The sequence below is a fragment of the Cydia splendana genome, chromosome 5, assembly GCF_910591565.1.
Source record: "Cydia splendana chromosome 5, ilCydSple1.2, whole genome shotgun sequence".
Taxonomy (NCBI): Eukaryota; Metazoa; Arthropoda; class Insecta; order Lepidoptera; family Tortricidae; genus Cydia; species Cydia splendana.
Genome location: NC_085964.1, coordinates 8,913,382 through 8,932,536, shown reverse-complemented (window position 1 = coordinate 8,932,536; position 19,155 = coordinate 8,913,382). Strand labels below are relative to the sequence as shown.

General features: G+C 40.5%; 2 protein-coding genes across 2 annotated transcripts in view; one reads left to right on the top strand and one right to left on the bottom strand.

Annotated features, from left to right (window-relative positions):
- LOC134790652 (uncharacterized) overlaps window positions 1-4,661 on the bottom strand; it is a 268,621-nt gene extending 263,960 nt beyond the window's left edge. Inside the window, exon 1 of the mRNA XM_063761523.1 lies at window positions 4,652-4,661. The gene's annotated coding sequence lies outside the window, so the exon portion shown is untranslated. The remainder of the gene's footprint in view (window positions 1-4,651) is intronic.
- A 1,205-nt stretch (window positions 4,662-5,866) lies between these two features.
- LOC134790605 (uncharacterized) lies at window positions 5,867-17,848 on the top strand. Its single transcript, XM_063761460.1, has 14 exons — window positions 5,867-6,045; window positions 6,484-6,527; window positions 6,740-6,935; window positions 7,058-7,116; window positions 7,852-8,038; window positions 8,869-9,041; window positions 9,592-9,895; window positions 10,426-10,519; window positions 11,098-11,212; window positions 11,316-14,175; window positions 14,855-15,032; window positions 15,379-15,507; window positions 16,376-16,567; window positions 16,939-17,848. The coding sequence occupies exons 3-14, from the start codon at window positions 6,744-6,746 to the stop codon at window positions 17,091-17,093; spliced, it is 4,638 nt and encodes a 1,545-aa protein (XP_063617530.1). The 5' UTR covers window positions 5,867-6,045; window positions 6,484-6,527; window positions 6,740-6,743; the 3' UTR covers window positions 17,094-17,848.
- Window positions 17,849-19,155: the final 1,307 nt, after the last annotated feature.

Sequence of the window (19,155 nt, the reverse complement as noted above, 5' to 3'; positions counted from 1 at the left end):
AACACTTGATTTGAAGTCCATCTTGTCAACAGTATGCCCATATAACCATTCCAGTCGCAGAATCACAAAGTGGTAACTAAATGTCAGATGTGTCGTAACAGAGTCCACACAATGTGTCTAGAATTGTTTCGAAACAAAGTGTCGTCGCCGTGTCTACACTTTTCCGTAACAAGGTGTCGACACATTTGTGTGCACTTTGCGTGCGGTTTGCGACTAAATCTGACAGCAAATTTGTGACAGCAAATGTCAATATAAAATACCTCTTGAAAACCAAGGTTTGTCAAACTACTATTAGTGTCTCGTGTGCTCGTAATTCTAGTAAGTCATCATGGGCAATGCAAATGATAATAATCGACCGAAACCATATAAACACCCAACACCCGTCAACCTTTTACAGAAAAGTTTTTAAAGAAATTCAATAAGCTACTTAGGTCAGGCAACGAATGCTCCAAAAGTTGTAGAGGGAAATGCTCGGAACACAATTTTTGACTCCGTAACTCGGTTTGACAAGTTAGGAGGTGAACATATCAAAAGTCCCCGGTCGTAGCCCTTGAGCGGGGGGGAGAGAGGGGGCTTTGAAGGTCCCATTTTCCCGTTTTTCGATTATATCTCGGAAACTATGCATCTCAGCGACATGGCCACTTATACAAAATGAAAGTTAATTTAATTTGTTACAAGTTTATTCAGTCAATTTTTTCGATATGTTGAATAGTTTTTGAGATATCCGCTCTTGAAAGTTTATTTAGGGCTCTCAATTTTATCTTGATATATCTATATCAGTGAAGGTGCTAGGCCGTGTTTGGTATCGTTTTCGTATAAATCTGGGGTGCTGAATCCATTTAAGATATCACATTGACACCATTTCACAAAATAAAAATAAATCTTTTTAGGGTTCCGTACCTCAAAAGGAAAAAACGGAACCATTATAGGATCACTCGTGCGTCTGTATGTATGTCCGTCTGAATACACAAAATAGTCCTTTACCTATAGATGACAGGAAAACCTATTAGAAATGTGCAGTCAAGCGCGAGTCGGACTTAATGTACGGAACCCTTAATACGCGAGTCCGACTCGCACTTGGCCGGTTTTTTTGAAACTCTTCTTGACGCTTAACCGCTGAACCGATTTCGTTGAAATTTGGTATAGAAATAGTTTGCGTCCCGGAACAGGACATAGGATAGATCTTATAACCAAAATCATCTTTTGAAGGTGTGAAAAGTGGCGTGGAAATTTGTACGGGAAATCAATAACCGCTGAACCAATTTATATGAAATTTGGGATGGTCTACATCTTTGATTTAGTTAAAAATGATGAAAAAACATGACTTCAAACCTAAACTTAAACAGTATTAACTTCAAGAAGTCAATTCTGAATTCCCCCCTACACCTCATTTCACACCTTTAAAGGATGATTTTTGAGATAACTTATTATATCCTGTCTCGGGACTCAAAATATATGTGTACCAAATTTAAATTAAAACTGTTCAGCAGTTTAAGCGTGAAGAGGAGTTTAAAAGAAAGTATTTTAATAAGTTTATATGTTTTACTTCGGAATGGTGTCAATCAAATTTATACGAAAACGATGCCAAACATGGCCTCGTAGCTTTACTGTTGTAGAAGTCAAAATAAAATTGAGAGCCCTAAATTCTTATTACTTGGCCAAACTTGTGTAGAAGGAAAAGGTAAAATAAAAGTCTTCGGCAGGAATATAAGACACAAATATATTTTTTTTTGCGTTACTATTTCATTCATCAAATATAAACATACCTTGATTATACTATTCTAGTGAGATCCTCATAGATAAACAAAAACATTTACTTAAAAAATTACAAGGTCGAAATGTCACGGAACTTGTGAGAGTAATATGTGAAAAATAAAACATCAAACATCAACATTTATTCAGCAAATAGGCCACAAGGGCACTTTTACACGTCATCATTGAATTTACATACAAGCAAAAATAATAACATCAAAAATTTTATAAAATAAAACTAACAATTCAATCTAACTTATTACAATTACTAAGAGATGTATATGGTCTCTTAATGTCGAATTACATAAAAAATACAGATACAAAACACAAAAAAAATCTAAAACTTTTATGACAAAAAAAATCTGGACACAATTTAAGAATCACCCAATTGCGTCGAGGAATCATCTGTATTTTTGCTTGTTTCATTACCTCCTCGCTTCTTTTTTGTCCTTTGTATTCTGTAGCAATTTGTTAGATCTGAAAATAAAGATAACTTGCGTCGTCACGGATGTCGATTTATAGGTTTTAGGGAGTGCAGAATTCGATAACGATGATCATTTTATAATCCAAGATGGCGGCTACGTATTTTGTCATAAAAGTGGAATCCAAAATAGTCATCATTTTCGAAATCTGCGCCCCCTAAAACCTATAAAACGATATCCATGACGACTTTTATAATAATAATAATAATAATAAATTCTTTATTTACGACCATCGAGGATCATTTGTGTTAGTAATATAAATAGTGTTATCCTAGTGTTAGAACTACATAACTATCCTTAAAATAACTATATTTATTTATTTATTTATTTCTGCGTGCGTGTATCAAGCAGCAGTTATTCAAGTACAGGCAATCGATTCTGCCTGCCAACATTCTCAGAATGCTGTTGGAGCTGGCCCTCACTCTGCGCACAAGGGATGTAGCTCGCTTTTATTTATGACATAGTGCATTGTCGCCATTTTGAAATTGAAAATGTTATCATTTTCGAAATCTGCGCCCCCTAAAACCTATAAAACGACATCCATGACGACTTTTTTGACATAGTGCATGGCCGCCATCTTGGAATCCAAAATGGTCATCATTTTCGAAATCTGCGCCCCCTAAAACCTATAAAACGACACCCATGACGACTTTTATGACATAGTGCATGGCCGCCATTTTGGAATCCAAAATGGTTATCATTTTCTAAATCTGCGCCCCCCAAAACCTATAAAACGACACCCATGACGACTTTTATGACATAGTGCATGGCCGCCATTTTGGATTTCAAAATGGTCATCATTTTCTAAATCGGGGCCCCCTAAAACCTATAAAACGACATCCATGACGACTTTTATGACACAGTGCATGGCCGCCATTTCGGATTCCAAAATGGTCATTATTTTCGAAATCGGCACTCCCTAAAACCTATATATCGACACCCATCTCGACTTTTATGACAAAGTGTTTTGCTACCATCTGCATGCAAGACATTTCTATTATTTTTACGTACAAAAATGGCCCCCTGTCAACTTTCAATCGAGATTTAATCGATAATTTATTCGATTAATATTCAGATTAATTCAATTTCAATCTATGTTAGGTCGACTAAACTAATCGCGATTAAAATTTGAGAATTAACTTTTTTTATTCCATTAATTAGTCGAATAAACAGTTAATCGATTAATGCCCATCTCTGACCACGGCATTTTTACACTTTGAGAATATCTGGAAACAAATCAACACAAGGAGCCATTTTGCAAATCCAGTAACATACCAGTAACTTTGTTATTACTTTTGACAGCGCGTGTCATGTGTCAACACAGAGTCGACACAAAGTCGAAACATTGCAACTACTTTGTGACTGCAATATTTCTCAGCCTTAAACCATATTTATACATCATAATTAACAAGTTTCGTAGTATGTAAAGCGTTATTTCTGTTATTTAAGTATAGTATACGCATCGAAGTACTAAAAATGCTTCAAATAATATAGTTATGAACACAGGCACTGAGAAGTAAACAATTTCATTTCCGGCTAAACTAAAACAATGTGGTGGCGCGTTGATTATATTACACTTAGTTTATCAAATCACTCGAGCAGTTTAATTCCCCATAATAATTTAAGTCCTATTGTAATATAAATGCAAACAATATATAATTACGTCTTGTAATCCGTTTTAGAGATGGCGTATTAATGTCACTTATTTTTATTTAAGTATTTTTCCATCTGACAGTTTCCATTTGACAGGAACGAAATGAACGAATGAACGAATGATTTTGGCATAAAGTAGTCGCAAACCCGAAACAATGTGTGCACACGGCGACCACACTTTATGTCACTTTGTGTCATGTGTCGACCCTTCCCCATTTCTGGTAACTGTGTCGACACGGCGACGACTCTGCGACTGGAATTGTGACCGAAACAGACGGTGTCGACACAAGATGTGTCAACACCGCGTCGTAACGGCGACTGGAAATGGTTGTATGGGTGGTTGTCCTTTTTTGACAAACGGCATTTTTAAAAGAGCGAGGAGAGAGAAATGATACTAGTTGCTGCGCCGTGAAAGAGAACAGAAAACGTTGGGCCCTTGCATTTAACAAACCAGACGGCCTACCGAATATCGAAATATCGAAAAACATTATCTCCCTCTCTCTCGTTTGAATACGCAAGAGGGATAGAGAGGCAGATAACAATTTGTAATATTTCAGGTTTCGTCACACAGGCGCGTTTTCCGGGCGGAGCGTGAGCGGTATACATATAAAACGCTCACGCCCCGCCCGGAAATCGCGCCTGTGTGACGGAACCTTTCGATGTTGGCGGTAGCAGGGGGGTGTCACTACGCAGTTTAGGTACATTTGGCCGGCGCGCCGCCCGGGCCGGCAGGTGTATGGCAGTGGGCTGCCGCTCGACCGCACGATAGTCGTGTCACGTGGCGCTCGCGCAAAGAAGATTCACCGTTCGTGCGCGGTTATAAGTTTCAATTTTGTTGCAGGCGGCGAGTATAGGTATAATTTTATACCTAAATCTGACTTTTGTGAAGGAGTGAATTTTCTGTACGGTAGTACTATTAGTTATTCTGTGGCGGTAGGCCCTCTGTCTTTGTTCCGTCAACGCATAAGTGCGGGCCTACCGCGAACATCGAAGTTCGCAAATTTCGGGCATCTTTCTCTTTTACTCTAAGAAAGGTGTAATTAGAGTGACAGAGATAGTTGCTCGAAATGTACGAACATCGATTTTCGCGGTTATAGCCCTGATTATGAAAATTAAGGTGAATGGTTAATTGTTCTATAAAAAGAAAAGATATATAGGTACGTAAATAAGTAGGTGTAGGTACAGTACCTACTAAAAATCATCTAAATCGATGATGGAGATTTCAGGAGGAAATGAGTGTCAACTAACTCAAAATTACAGTGCCGTGCTTCAAGAATTCTCATAAAAAATTTAAAAAACTAGGTACGCAAAGCTCCTGCGCTTCTTGAGGCAATCATGGGCCGACAACACGTCCGAGGTAAATGAATATGTGTAGGCAATTACTACTTAAAGAAATAGGTAAGATTAACTTCAGGTTAGTTTTTAATAAACTACTTACAAAATTAATGGTAGGGTCAAAACAGTACAGGTACCTAAATAAAAATACAGTCCACTAACCTTCTTTTTCATCATAATCCTTGATTAGTTCCAAATAGAGACGATGCACGGGGACACCAAAAAATCCGATGTAGTTATCCTAGCCCAGCTGCAGCACATAGTTTATTTTTATGTATAACAAATTAACACATATACTATTCCACTGCGCTAGACTAAGTAATGTAACAAAACGATTAATAGGGTTAGGATTAAAATTTTGAACATATAAACCGATTTGGCGATTTGTGAGTGATTTGTGAATTGTTTTTCATCTGTCAAATGCAATGAATGTTGCCATTGCTAAACTTATAAGGGCTCCACTCACCTCCGCACAACAAATCGCATACGATAAAATATAGTTTGGCCACCAATGCTTAAATTCTCTACAAAAATACGGTAAATTAATATATATTTTAGTTTTAGAATAAAATAAATGTATGGTTTGATTTTTTCATCGCATCTACGTTTCGTTACTTACCAATGACCAACAAAGGTTCTCTAACTCTGGATTTTGACAGTTCGCAGCTGTGTGCATTTGGATTGTTTCTGTTATGGATTTTTAAGTCGTAGAATTTGTGGTTATTTATGTAAACTTTCTGATAACCAATGAAAAACAACTGATTTCAACAAGACATAAATGTTTGATTTTATCGCAACGTTGTAATCCCACATCATGATTCAAGTAAGAACGATTGTATCTTTTATATTTTTCCGTAGTATGAGTAGGTTGTATAACGAGAAATGCAGCCGCTATTACCAGATCGATGCTCGTTCTAATCATGTGTAATCTTTGGAAGACGATGCTTGTTATTCCATGTTTTTGTGATAAGAAATAACCTGTTGACATAAGAATTCCAATATGGCCCACCCAGTTGTTAGAAGTATTTAATGGGAGCTCTAGGCAATTAAGATAAACATTCACGTAACCGTGCCAAACATCTAATGCAAGGAAATACTGTAATAACTCATGTTATTACTAAATAGATGAGGCTTTTATTTCACAAATACCTTGAAAAATTTTTTGCTGTTGCATATATTTTTATTGATATATTTGTTTTACTAGTATAGTCCTTTAGCCTATGTACATAAACTTGTCATTATATGTTATTTTCTTTTACAGATAGCCTATTCACCTCTCAATTTCATAAAATAATAATAAAGCAGGTAAATAAAATCGTTTTTTATTGTTATGAGTGGAGAAGTATGTATAATTATTGGAGTAAGTCCAGCTCACTTCAGTTGGAAACAAATAAGTATTAATTAACAGGGACCGCAGAACAGTACTCTGACTGTACAAATTATTATAAATCATCATACTCTAGCAAACATAAAAAGGAACATTCAAGTTGCTTGGATTAAAGTAATTTTTTTTACAGAAATATGGACCCAATAGACAATGAATGGCTTGGAATCAAGAATGAGCCCATTGATGATACTCCCCAAATTGGCAATGCTGTCCGTAGTTGGCAGTGGCGGGAGAATGGCCTGGATCCTCCACACAGTCCGGCCAACAAAACTGTACTCGAAAATATTGCCGAGGATATCTTAGTGCAGAAGCCACTTACTATAAGAGTATGTTCACAATTTATAAAACCAAAAACAATACAAAATAAAAGAACTCAATGTTATAATTCAATTCTCTTACGAAAAGTATCTTTTATCCCTCCCCATATAGTAAAAATGTTTGTTTACAGTCCTGTGATTTGCCCGGGTACCCCAGGTCCACATTTCTGATGGTTTTCAGTCCTGATGGGTAAGGATGTTACTTTTGTTAATAATGCAAGTTCAAGTTGTTTATTCCTGTCCTGTTTTAAGTGCTTCATAATATTACATATCTTCATAAATACATACATAGGTAATTGATATGTAACTGACATTTAAATATGTGTAGCTTAATATCTTACTACATGTTTACTAAGTCACAGGTCAATTGTTTAAAAGAGATTGCACATTAGAAATACCATCATTTGTACATTGTTTGCAATCTCATATTTTTATCTTGGGTTCTTTTGTGTGTAAGATGTGCAATTGACCCAGTGCTTATTCTAAAACGTCAATCTCAAACTAAGGTCTTGCAATGAAGCTAATATATAAACCTTGAAAGCTAAATTTACATTGATAGCGCACATCACTCATTACTATGATAATAATAATTCTTGGCACTGTGGGCATGAGTGGCATGACAACTCACACTTTTGTATCAAAAAGTGTTTATTTTCCGCATTATGGTTGTGATTTTCTTCACTTGATGGTCTCATCAGAAGATCCATGCTGGAAGTCACCAGCAATATGCTAAGATCTAAGATGAAGCCATTTCTTGGCACTTTCTTCTTTGTAAGTTTCACTTATAATTATTTTCTTTTGTTTGTAAAAATATTTAACTAGGTATTCTATTATGTTGTAAGTTACATTTACGATTCAAGAGTGCTTTACGCTAGGCCTAATTGATTGCAGAATATTTTGACTTGACATATTGTTCTTTTTCCAGCACAAAAGTAGCATCAACTCATGGCAATCATAATGTGTATGTGTCGGAGCTGGCGAGTGGCAAACATGTGAGGATACTGAAGGGGCATCCTCGTACGCCATGGTGCATTGCTTTCCATCCATCCCATCCCCAGCTTATTGGCTCGGGCTGTCTGGGTGGACAAGTCAGGGTTTGGGACATATCCAGTGTAAGTTTTCAATTATTTAGTGTTTATCTTTCATGCTTTTTATTAAATCTACTTATCTGGAATTAGAAGGTACCTCTAAATGAAAATAAATGATTGCAATTTAGTTATTATCGACTTATTTCTTTTTTTGGTTAAAAACTCTTATCATCCCGTGAATCGGTCTCAGCAAGCATAGGGGCTATTGTAAATAAAGTGGAGAAGAGTCCTGGGCTTCTGGCTACGGTGTTGAAATTTTGCTGGGTCTAAAGAACTTATTATTATTACAAAAACATTGATTACAATGTAATATTATAATATAATATGTATATTTTCCTGAACTAATATTAGAACTAACTATAAATTATAAGTATGTTTTTTATCCCACACGCTGAGTTAATTGTAATGTTGACTTCATAATAAGGAGAAGAATTTAATTTATTGTTTACTGTGCCAGACAAAATGTGGAAAATAAATAAACATAAACATGATGCCCATTAGCATAGTTTTGTATGTTTTCTCTATATAGCGCACAAAGTATACTTCATTACCAATATACGCAAGGCTTTTTAAAAAAAACTGAACACCGAGGACCTTACAGTCAAATTAGGCATTCAACGTCATTCAAATTCATATGCCGCGCATTAACGAAGTGGCTTTGACGGAACGTGCAGTTTGAATGTAAGAACCTTTATTAACCTTTTGCCGCCGCCAATATGTAACACGCGCCGCTACTGCCCAATATCACCCTTCGTGCATTCCAACCTATGTAACATACTGGTATGCAAATAAAGATCTCTCTCTCTCTAAGTTCACGATGACGCGCCGTGATTTAAAATGCTCTTGTTCTCCAGGGTGGCAGTGAAGTATGGAACGTGCGAAACGAGACGGTGATAGCTTCCATCGCCTTCCACCCGCGAGAGCAGCTGCTCGTGATCGCCACTTACAACGAACTCTACTTCTGGGATTGGAGTCAACCCGCGCCCTTCACTAGGGTGTCCACTAACAATGTTAATGAGAAAGTTAGGTAAGTGTCGAAACGAGACGGTGATAGCTTCCATCGCCTTCCACCCGCGAGAGCACCTGCAACGCTCTCAGCTGTAGCAAAGCAGTCGCTGTAGCCGAAAACGGCTAGATGATGATGATAATTAAAAAGTTAGGTAAGTGAAAGAAAAAGTCTTTATTCTTCCATTTGTAGGCATATTATAATGCACTTATGAATGTCAGTAACTACCACCGGTGCTAACCCACAGCCCCGCAAAGATACTGGCGCAAGAAACTCGGCGGAACTAATTTGTTTAAATAATAATACATAAAGTCGGTCAGCATAAGTACATATATTATTGTTATATAGATGGTAAGGCAGAAAGACGTTTTGACAGCTAAATTAAATGCCACTGATGACAATGATGAGTTGATGAGCATAGGCTTTCTGACTGATAAATTTGTTTGGCGTTAGACATGCTGTCTTTATGTACACTTGTATATTATTTCTTCCTGCATAATATAATGTTAAAATATAGGGAAGGTAGAACTATTAGTGATTTAAATTAATTAAACTAAACCTATCCTTCCAGGTATGTAGCATTCGACGCCCTTGGCTACAAGCTGATAACCGGAATATCACTATGGACAACAGGGCCTTCTAGCAACGTCACAACAACATTACTCCAGCACGGCCCCCCAACCATCATGCTGAACCGCCGGGACGACCCTAGCGATGGCCCCAGTCGCAACCAGGAGAACCCTGGAACCGCGCAGGATATGATCGTTAACTCGTATCAGAACTTGGTGCAACGGTATGACAGCTTGGTGAGAAACTACCAGAGGTTGTTTATGGTGCGCCATAGATTGACCAATACGCCGCCGCCGCCGAATACGGTGAGTTTTGAGTTGACTGTTTTGATAGAATTACTTTCATATTTGCCTATTATGGACATGGTTAATTTTTCTGTTTTGCGACGGATTCTACAGTATTCGACTGAGTTATTTATTCAAATCCATATGCGGTTATCATTTTTTTAATAAATTAAAAATGTCGGCCACCTATGTATTTCTATATTTTGCCTAGGTATCCTCCTGAGTCTAAATGTACATTACAATGTATATATTCATGCAATCTAATTTGAACTTTTCATGAACCAAATAAAGTAGCATTTCTTTTGTTTCATTGCTTTTTTAAATTTTGTATTTTATTGAACAAATACTACAGAAACAGAAAAATAATACAGTAATTAGCGTATGGTTTTATTAATTTTTTTATTTAATAGTTATTGGTAGGTAGCTAATGCTAGATCTCAGAAAGTGCGTCTTAGATGACTGTATAATATATCATGTGATAAAACACTATATTATGTACCTACAGTTGAAATGTGATCCAAAAACACTGACAAATAAAATTTGACCGTTAGACGGACCGGGGCACGGACCCCATGGAGACGGACCTGACGCCGTCGCCGTGTTTGCGCCATGCGCGCCCCTCCACTTCCACCGCCAATGATGATGGTAAACTTACATTTTTGATACGTCATAATCCCGGACAACTGAAGCCTTGAACTTGAATCCCAGGACAATCAAAAATAAATTCGAAATTTAAAACGTCAAGTTCGTTTTATTGACTCCAGAGCTTTAGAGATGCGAAGTCAATAAATGATTAGTAACTACTATTTAGTTATAGTAACCCCAAATGTAAGCTGGCGTGTCTTCTACAGATGTAGTGCATAATGGTTTTCCATCGTATTTTCTCGGAAACGATCGTATTTTCATGCTACTTCAGTCAACCTGAGTACTTTTTGTATCGAGACACGTTCGTACGATTCCGTGAAAAAACGATGGAAAATAATTATGCTCTACATCTGTACGCTATTCAGGGAAGCGGGGAAGTCACTAGTTTGAGTCTATAGTTCTGTTAGTTTAGTGATCTGTGATTTTACCTGCTGTATTATTTAATCGCCTTTTTAAATCAGTTAAAACAGTCAAACTTTGTCTTTCAAGTCAAGAAAATATTGCGAACATAATAATGTTGATCAACGTAGTTTGTTTTACAAATAAAAGTCCATGCAAAACATTGTTTCTTACCTCAGCACAATCTTCCCCTGGTACGTCGCGGCCGCAAGACGGGGCCGAGAGAAGCGACGGGGAGGGCAGCAGTAGTCGCCTCTTGAATCTCGACGTTTTATCTATTGATGGAAACCCGAGGTAACTCACACACCCATATCAATCAACTGACCCTTAAGCGAGCCTAGTATGTTTTGTGCCGTATACTTATGTGTATTTATACAATTTTTATTTCAAATTCCAGAGGTCAAAACAATCCAGAGTCACCGCAACAGGAACATTCCATTTTCGGATCGCGGTCATCAGCATTCCAACCCCTGACCGGAACCGGTATCGGAAGATCTTTCAGAACGATAGATCAAAACGAACGCACACGTTTACTGCCAAATCCCTTTTCCTCAACAGGCGGCCTCGCCCGGTCTAGCCGAGTAAATTTTTCGGAACTTTCATCCTCGAACGCTAACTCTTCTCGCACGAGTTTGTTCACGGCGACGTCGTTCGCGAATATAGCGGCGCAGCGCCGGCGGCAGCATCTGGCGCACATGGCCAGCGCGCTGCAAAGCGAAAGCGCCTCCACCTCCTCTGACGCGTCGTCCACCCCCTCCTGGCCGAGGTTCACCACTCTCCGCCCCGACACACCCCCCTCCACCTCCACATCCGAACCGACCGCTCAAAGACCCACCATGACCAACTCTTCGACCCAAATGAGCCCCACCAGCACGCCCGTGGACGCGCAAGCGATCAACGAAAGTTTAGATTTAATACGTGACATATTGAGAGATTCGGGAACGAGATTATTAAATTTGATAACTAATATGTCGCTGTCGACGCTGGCCAGCGTGGAGCGCGGCGGGGCGCGGCGCAGGAGCGCGTCGGGCGCGCGCTCCGACGACAGCGAGGGCGGCCCGCGTCCGCGCGTGCGGCCCCGAGTGCGCCTCTTCAGCTCCAGTCTCCGCCGAGACCTAGTCCTCTCCTCCAGCTCCGACTCGGACAGCGATGAGTCCCTAGATATTAATATCTTCAGGGCGCGGCGCACGCCTCTCCAGGTTGCGTCGAGCCTACTCCGACGGACGCAGTCGAGCGCGGCGGCCGCCGCGAGCACCGCAGACAGTGAACCCGCTCCCCCCGAACCCCCCGGCGATAGAGAACAGGAACTAGGCGCGCAACCGGAGAGTAGACCTTCGACCAGCACTGCCGATTTAAATGCCAACCGACCGTCTACTAGTAGAGATAATTTCTGGACGAGAGGAAGTGTCGTTCCCCCTGACGAGGCCTACAGAAGGGTCAGGTCGGGGGTCCACGCCTTACAAAAACACGCTCTGCTGCTGACCAACATGTGGTTGCGCGGCAACAGGACTACCATGCGCGAGCTTCGCGCTATGTGGGAGAATTTGCGCAGACGAATATTGACGCTGCATAGGGAAACGGGGCGACAAGACTTACCTAGCTATTATACTAGATCTCTGTTAGAGAGATGTATGTTTTTATCCGAATTGCATAGCGCGAGACCCGCGAGGCATAACGCACGTAATGACGAAAGCGGTAGGAGTCAGCCGGAGAGACGGGACGCTTCAGCAAATTCTGGAACCGCTCGCGGTTCCAACGTAACGGGGAGTGATCTTAACACTTCGACAGAAACTAATAACGACAACCGCGAGCCTCGCCCGCGCCGCTCCCCTCAGACGAGGTCTTCCCCGAGCGTCCGCGCCTCGCCTTCCACGCGACGACGGTTGCAGTCCAGCTACAGATGGCGGCCCGAAGACGAGATTCGCCGGCGTTCTCGAAATCCGGCCGCAAATCGATTATCACACAGGCACCCCCACAATAGATCTCGAAGAGATTTCGCACGCGTGATTGAGATCAGCGCCACCCGACACGAAATCCGAATGCGAGCCATGCAAGTTCTCTCCGTAATGTTCAACATGATGATGATGTGTTTGGAGGAGCGAGGTCTTAGCCAACTTATTATAACTATGTTACGTACGCTAAAAAGAGCTTTAGCTTTGACTTGCCTGATGTTGATGACAAATAGAAACGCCGCTAGATCCGGCAATAATTCTGGTTCTTCGAGTGCGCGGGTAGATTCTTCTAATGTAGTCCGCATACAAAATGCGGAGCACTCTGGTCCCGTGAACGTGGATGTGGACGGCCCAGACGAAGTCATGTCTCTCAACAACCCCACTCTCCTCGGCGAGCCGGAGCCGGGTGCGGTTCCTATCCAAAAAATAAATAATGACGCCCGCGCCACTGAAAGAGAAAGACCGCGCACTTCGCAATGCGTGGGAACGGGAACCAGTTCGACGCAAGAGGAATCACCTCCGTCTCATTCCACCGCACAGAAGTGGAGCAATCGGCTCGCGGTCCAAATATCAGCTGCAAATAGGAATAACTCTGCGACGGCAAGAAACAGAAGAGAACTATATTTAGAGAGCAGAAGACTTAAAGCGTTGCACAGGACCAATCCAGGTGCACATCCAATAGTTAAGAAAAGAGTTCCTCCAATATCCCACCACAGGATTCCAGCTATGCGCTTCGTGCCCAATAAAGATGTTTCCGGGCTAAATACTTCAAGAAATGTTCCTAACGCGCTCGACGAGCCGGTCGCCGGACCGTCGAACGCTCCCGCAAGTGACAACTCCAGACAAGAATCGCCTCGCGCGTTAGACGAGTTCGAGCAGAGGGTTCATTTAATTCGCCTAGCTCACATGCAAGCAGTTAGATTACGGTCGGCGGCGAGGAATCGTTTCAGACGCTTACAAACCATTCGATTGTATACACCGTCTTCGGTGCGGGAAATGTTCGCTTTGCAATCTAACAACACGGAAAATCAGCCGGGGAATAGGTCTCCTAGTGGACCGGAATTCGGTCGAGGTAGGCCGTTCGCGGCGTATAGGCCGCACATTCTGGGGCCACGACCCGAGCAGGATAGAGGGGAGGATTCCGGCCAAGTGGCCGGCGTGGTGGAGGTGCAGCCCATGCAGTTCAACGTGAACAACGTGGCGGCGCTCATGCAGGTCAACGACCACAACGTCAACGAGGCGCCCAGCCCGCCGCATAGGCTGCCACGCATTCAAGAGTACCTGCAACCTATTATACTGGCACAGGTAACTATTTGTTGTTAATGTATTGTATTTTCATGATTGCTAAACTAATACCGCCCGACCTCGTAATTTTTTTTTTTTGAGATCAAGAGAAAATTAATCGATTATTTCTTCATATAAACGTGGACTACTACGTCCTCCCTGGATAATGGCATTGCAGGAAAATATTTTTAACCTTTTGAACGCCACAGACGGGAATTAACGTCAACGCAAAATCGTGACAACGACGCCAAAGACGGCATTTGACGTCGGTTGTTTTTTGATGAAAATCTACTGAAAAACACCCCGCTTTTAGCTTGGCATTATTTATTCACAAAACTAAATTTTCCCCAGTGGTGTCAGTTTCATTGACCACCATATTTCCATGGAGAGGCATAGCCAAAAGTTCTAGAGTCGGACCAATAAAAGTCTGCAGCGTATTTGATAGCCCACGCAGTGCAAGTGTTATTTATACGTCATAATTTCATAGAAATTTGACGTTTTAAATAACACTTTCACTGCGTGGGCTATCAAATCCGCTGCAGACTATTCTTGGTCTGACTCTACTAAACATTTTGGGTATCTTTAGGTTGTCTCTGCCGCGCTCTAGGTACGTGGTTTACAAAAAAGCGTCTCAAAATTTTACTAAAATATCAATTTTTATGTTCTATTTTCCTTTTACGGTTGTCTCATTTTGTTTTAGAACGCGATGGCGGTGGACGAGGAGCACGGGGGTGGGCCCGGCGGCGGCGGCGCGCGGCGCCTGAGCGGCATGGCGGGGCTGCTGGACTCCGGCATCCTGTCCGACGCGCTGCCCGCGCCCGCGCACCGAGTGCAGGCCTGGGACTTCACCACCGGCGACACGCCCGACATCGCCGACAGTACGTACAACTAACTAGAGTACTGCGGGAATGCTGAACGATGTTGGCCGCCGATGCCAACATAGACTGTAGGTACATGGTAGAATTGCTTCCTCCACCAAACCACCCTATCGATAGCTTGTAAAAAACGTCTCTCCGCTCGGACTATAAAGGCGGATATATAAATATCATGAGGAGAAAAAACAACTTTTTTTTTTTACAAATACTTCCTAACGTTTACTTAACGCAAATAAGTTGTTTTAATTGAACACTTTAAACCTCAGCGACACCTCGTATGGCTACACCTGATCATGTTGAGACTTTCGAACTCTTCATTGACACTTTTAAATCCTAGTTTATTGTTCAGGTACAAAGAACGTGGTGGTCCAAAGGTGTCGGATCCACAACGACGCCAGCATCGACATATCAAAGGACGGGCGCCTGCTCGTGGCGTTACTGCCGGTGCCGCGGTTAAGGAACACCAACCATTGGCTGGGTAAGTTAACAGTGAACCATCTTGAACCCTTTGACGGTCAACTGGCTACAGCACAATATAAACCTTCATGCATTCCGATAAGGGGTCATCCATTAATTACATCACACGTTTAGGGGGAGGGAGGGGGTCAAGAAAATGTGACATGTTGTGACAAGGGGGAGGGGGGAGTTATAAACTTTGTGACGTCACTTTAACTTCATCAGTAACCGAAAATGTATTTAAATTATTTTATATGCTAATTATCATTTAAATAACAAGGTTTTGAAACGATAATCGTTTTTATTCGTTTAATTTTATTTCTTAATCAGTTTTGGGTTATAAAATTACTAATATTTCTTTTGTCAAAAATATTATTATAAAATATTAAATAAATATTTGCCGATTTCGTTGAAGAAATGTGACGTCACACCAGGGGGGAGGGGTTTGCCAAATGTGACCAAGTGTGACAAGGAGGGGGGGAGGGGTAAAAAACCTAGAAATTCGTGTGACATAATTAATGGATGACCCCTAAGGTCCGCGATGGCGTTCAAAGGGTTAATGGTACGCCCACATTCAGGATTAAGCAAACGAACACCTAATACTTTCTTACTACAGTAGATATCTGTCGCAGTAGAAGCTATATTTCACGTCAAATCTCTAGATCTGTAAGATTATTCGGGCGCAAATAAGTCTGATGTGTAACGTGTCTATATGCGGTTCGCTTTGGTCTGCCGAGCTATATCTGAACAATCATTCCATCTGACCGTCAATCTGCAGAGTACGAGCCTAAAAGCACATCGAAACGCATAAGGAATAATTTATGTTTTTTATATTTTGTGAAGCATTTTCTTCGCATTTTTTCAACCACTTATAACTCTGTATTGCGCAGGTGTATACTCATTAGAGTGGTCGCGACTAGGCCAGTGCCTACACACAGCGGTACTAGAGCAGAGCGCGGTCTCAGTGGCCTTATCCCCCACGGCGCGGCACCTGGCCGTGGGGCTCGGCTCGCGGCGCTTCACCACGCTGCCCAACGCGCGCAACAGCGTGTTCGCGCTACTGTTTCGACTGGACCCCCACGGTGAGTGCTACCTGCAGTCGACGGTTCCAATGTCAAGAGTCGAGACGCCGCTCTTTTGGGTACGCGGTGATTCACCACGCTGCCCAATACGCGCAACAGCGTGTTCGCGCTGCTGGTCTGACTGGGGGCTTTGCCCAGTGTTTCACACTCAAATAGTCAGTAAAAAACTTACTATGAAGTAAAGGTATATTTTGTTATAAATATCCTGAAATCATTTGGGTTTACCAATTCATCCGTAAACTGTCCGTAAATAGCTGATATTAGTAGGGGCCACTGGGACAATTTACGATGCACTCAAAAACATAACGCTCCTTTTTTAAGACGACTGGATAAAACAGACAAATTTAATCATCCTAATTCTTTAATTACAGAGAGCTCGAGCCGTACAGGCCTGTCTCCCATCAAGGAGTTGGAACAGAACTGGGAGCAAGGTTTCACGAGCCTCAACTGCCTCCGCTGGGCGCCTCAGCCCGGCCAGGGACTCGTCTACGCCAACAACACTGGACAACTCATCATCATGAGCTAGATCATCAAGTACCTGAGTCTCCTGAAGGAGTTGGCACTCAACTGGGAGTCTTCACGAGTCTACTGCCACCGATGGCCCCCGTCCTGGGTACAAGCTCGTCTACGCGAACAAGATCGTTCAACTTGGCATCAGTTACCTATCCCTTTTTGAACGCTTCCCACGGTTGCATGTAAAGGAAGTATGACCCGCTCGGCTACCAAAAAGGGGTAAAGACGGTGACACACAAGTGTCCATTATCAGGTCTGATCACTATCGTGAACGCATGTTTTGCGAAGGCTGCATCCAATCACCCATCTAACTTCCAAACCAGGGGCACTTGACAGTAGTTAAAGAAGCTCTCAAACTGCTCAAAGGCTTTTGGCATAACGAATCCATAGAAAGCACCGTACGATGAAAGAAATATAATGACGAACACTGAACTTATACAGTAATATATGCGACTGCGTTTAGGATTCTGACTAAAAAGACCGTTGATTCAAAGTTTTCGCTCCGAGAAACAAACGGAGTGTGCGCGAGATGATGCTTCATGTCTCATGTCCCTTTACGACGATATCAGTTGTATCACGCTTAGATTAAGTAAAATAAGCGTTTTTTTATCAATATCTTAAATATATAGATAAGACTTTGATTATTTGGAACCCTTTAGAAAATTTATTGTCTGAATTAATTCAATTATTTATGTAAAATTATTTCAACCTTGTTTTAAATTAAGTGTATAATTTTGATCTCGTGAATTATATTGGATACAAATTTGGCCCTATTTTATTCATAGAATTATCATCAAGGTGGATGATCGAAGACCATTCTTATTTTAGGATTTCTACTGATACTAATAATTTATTACTGTTTTACTTACGTAATTATTATTTCGTTGTTTTAATGAAATATGTGGTGTATATTTTAATATTCATTAACATCTAAATTAGAGGATACAACATGGATAATGTTTCCAGGCAAAGGTCAGGTAAATGTTAACTTAAATATATAAAAATTTTGAAATAGAAGACTAAATTAAATAAGTAAGTATATTTAAGAAAATGCATGACACTATATGAAAGAAATAGTATCTTGAAAAAGCAGGATACAAAGCCGGTACTTAGTAGGTGTTATAGTAGTTTTTTTTTCATTAGAAAGGATCTGTAGAAGCAAGCATAGAGAATATTTATGGCTTCTTTTGGCTGCCCTTATGCTTCACGAGCAATAAGGACCTTTCTATCAAAATTTCTGTTGGAATTTCAGAAGCCGCATTTATCGAGTACGTTTTGCTAAATAATAATGAAACAATTTCAAGTAACCTGATTACCGAATTGTGTCTAACCTAACATAGAACTTCATGCTTACTTCTACTCCAGATCTAATCCTGAAAAAATCGAATTATAATGTGGGTACATATACATAAGTGCGCAACTGTTTGTATTTTAGTAAGACTGAAAGATTTGTAATGTGTCATATCGGGATTGTGACGAGACTTATGTATGTTGCAACATAGATACTATGATCCACTTACACGGAGACTGTGAGGTGTCTAGTATTATATTTAGTTCTTCCATAATATTTAATAATCATAATGAAACGGATATTTAGATTAATCTACAATAAAATATAACTGTTGCTGCTTTCTAACACTTCTAAAATATCAAATCTAAATTAAGTTGTTTCAAATGCATTTCTGTGATTTGACAAGATTTACTATGGATATATTTTTTTGTATTAATTAACTCGTCGGTTTCAGACTCGATATCAGGTCAGCAAAGAACTTTAAAATTAAAATCTATCAAATATTAACATTCGGGATTTGAGGTTGAGTGGTTTATTGATTAAATAACACGAGATTATACAGGGTAAATATAGACAGATATTACCCTTAGTTCTGTTTTGGTATATTTATTTGATTCGGCCAATGTGTTTTTACCACTTTATTTGTTTTTACTTGATATTCGCTCCAGCTTTTTTGTAGCCTAAAGCAAATCTAAATACATAACTCTTATATGATGTACCTACCTATGTATTATTAATTGAAATAGATTTATGTATTATTCTAAATTATAACCCAAGTGTACAT

What these genes read in the sequence shown, in the direction of transcription:
- LOC134790605 (XM_063761460.1), top strand. Translation starts at nt 6,744, where the DNA reads ATGGACCCAATAGACAATGAATGGCTTGGAATCAAGAATGAGCCCATT. An exon ending in AGAAGCCACTTACTATAAGA is followed by an intron (nt 6,936 to 7,057) that starts GTATGTTCACAA and finishes GTTTGTTTACAG; the next exon opens with TCCTGTGATTTGCCCGGGTA. An exon ending in TTCCACCGCCAATGATGATG is followed by an intron (nt 10,520 to 11,097) that starts GTAAACTTACAT and finishes TTCTTACCTCAG; the next exon opens with CACAATCTTCCCCTGGTACG.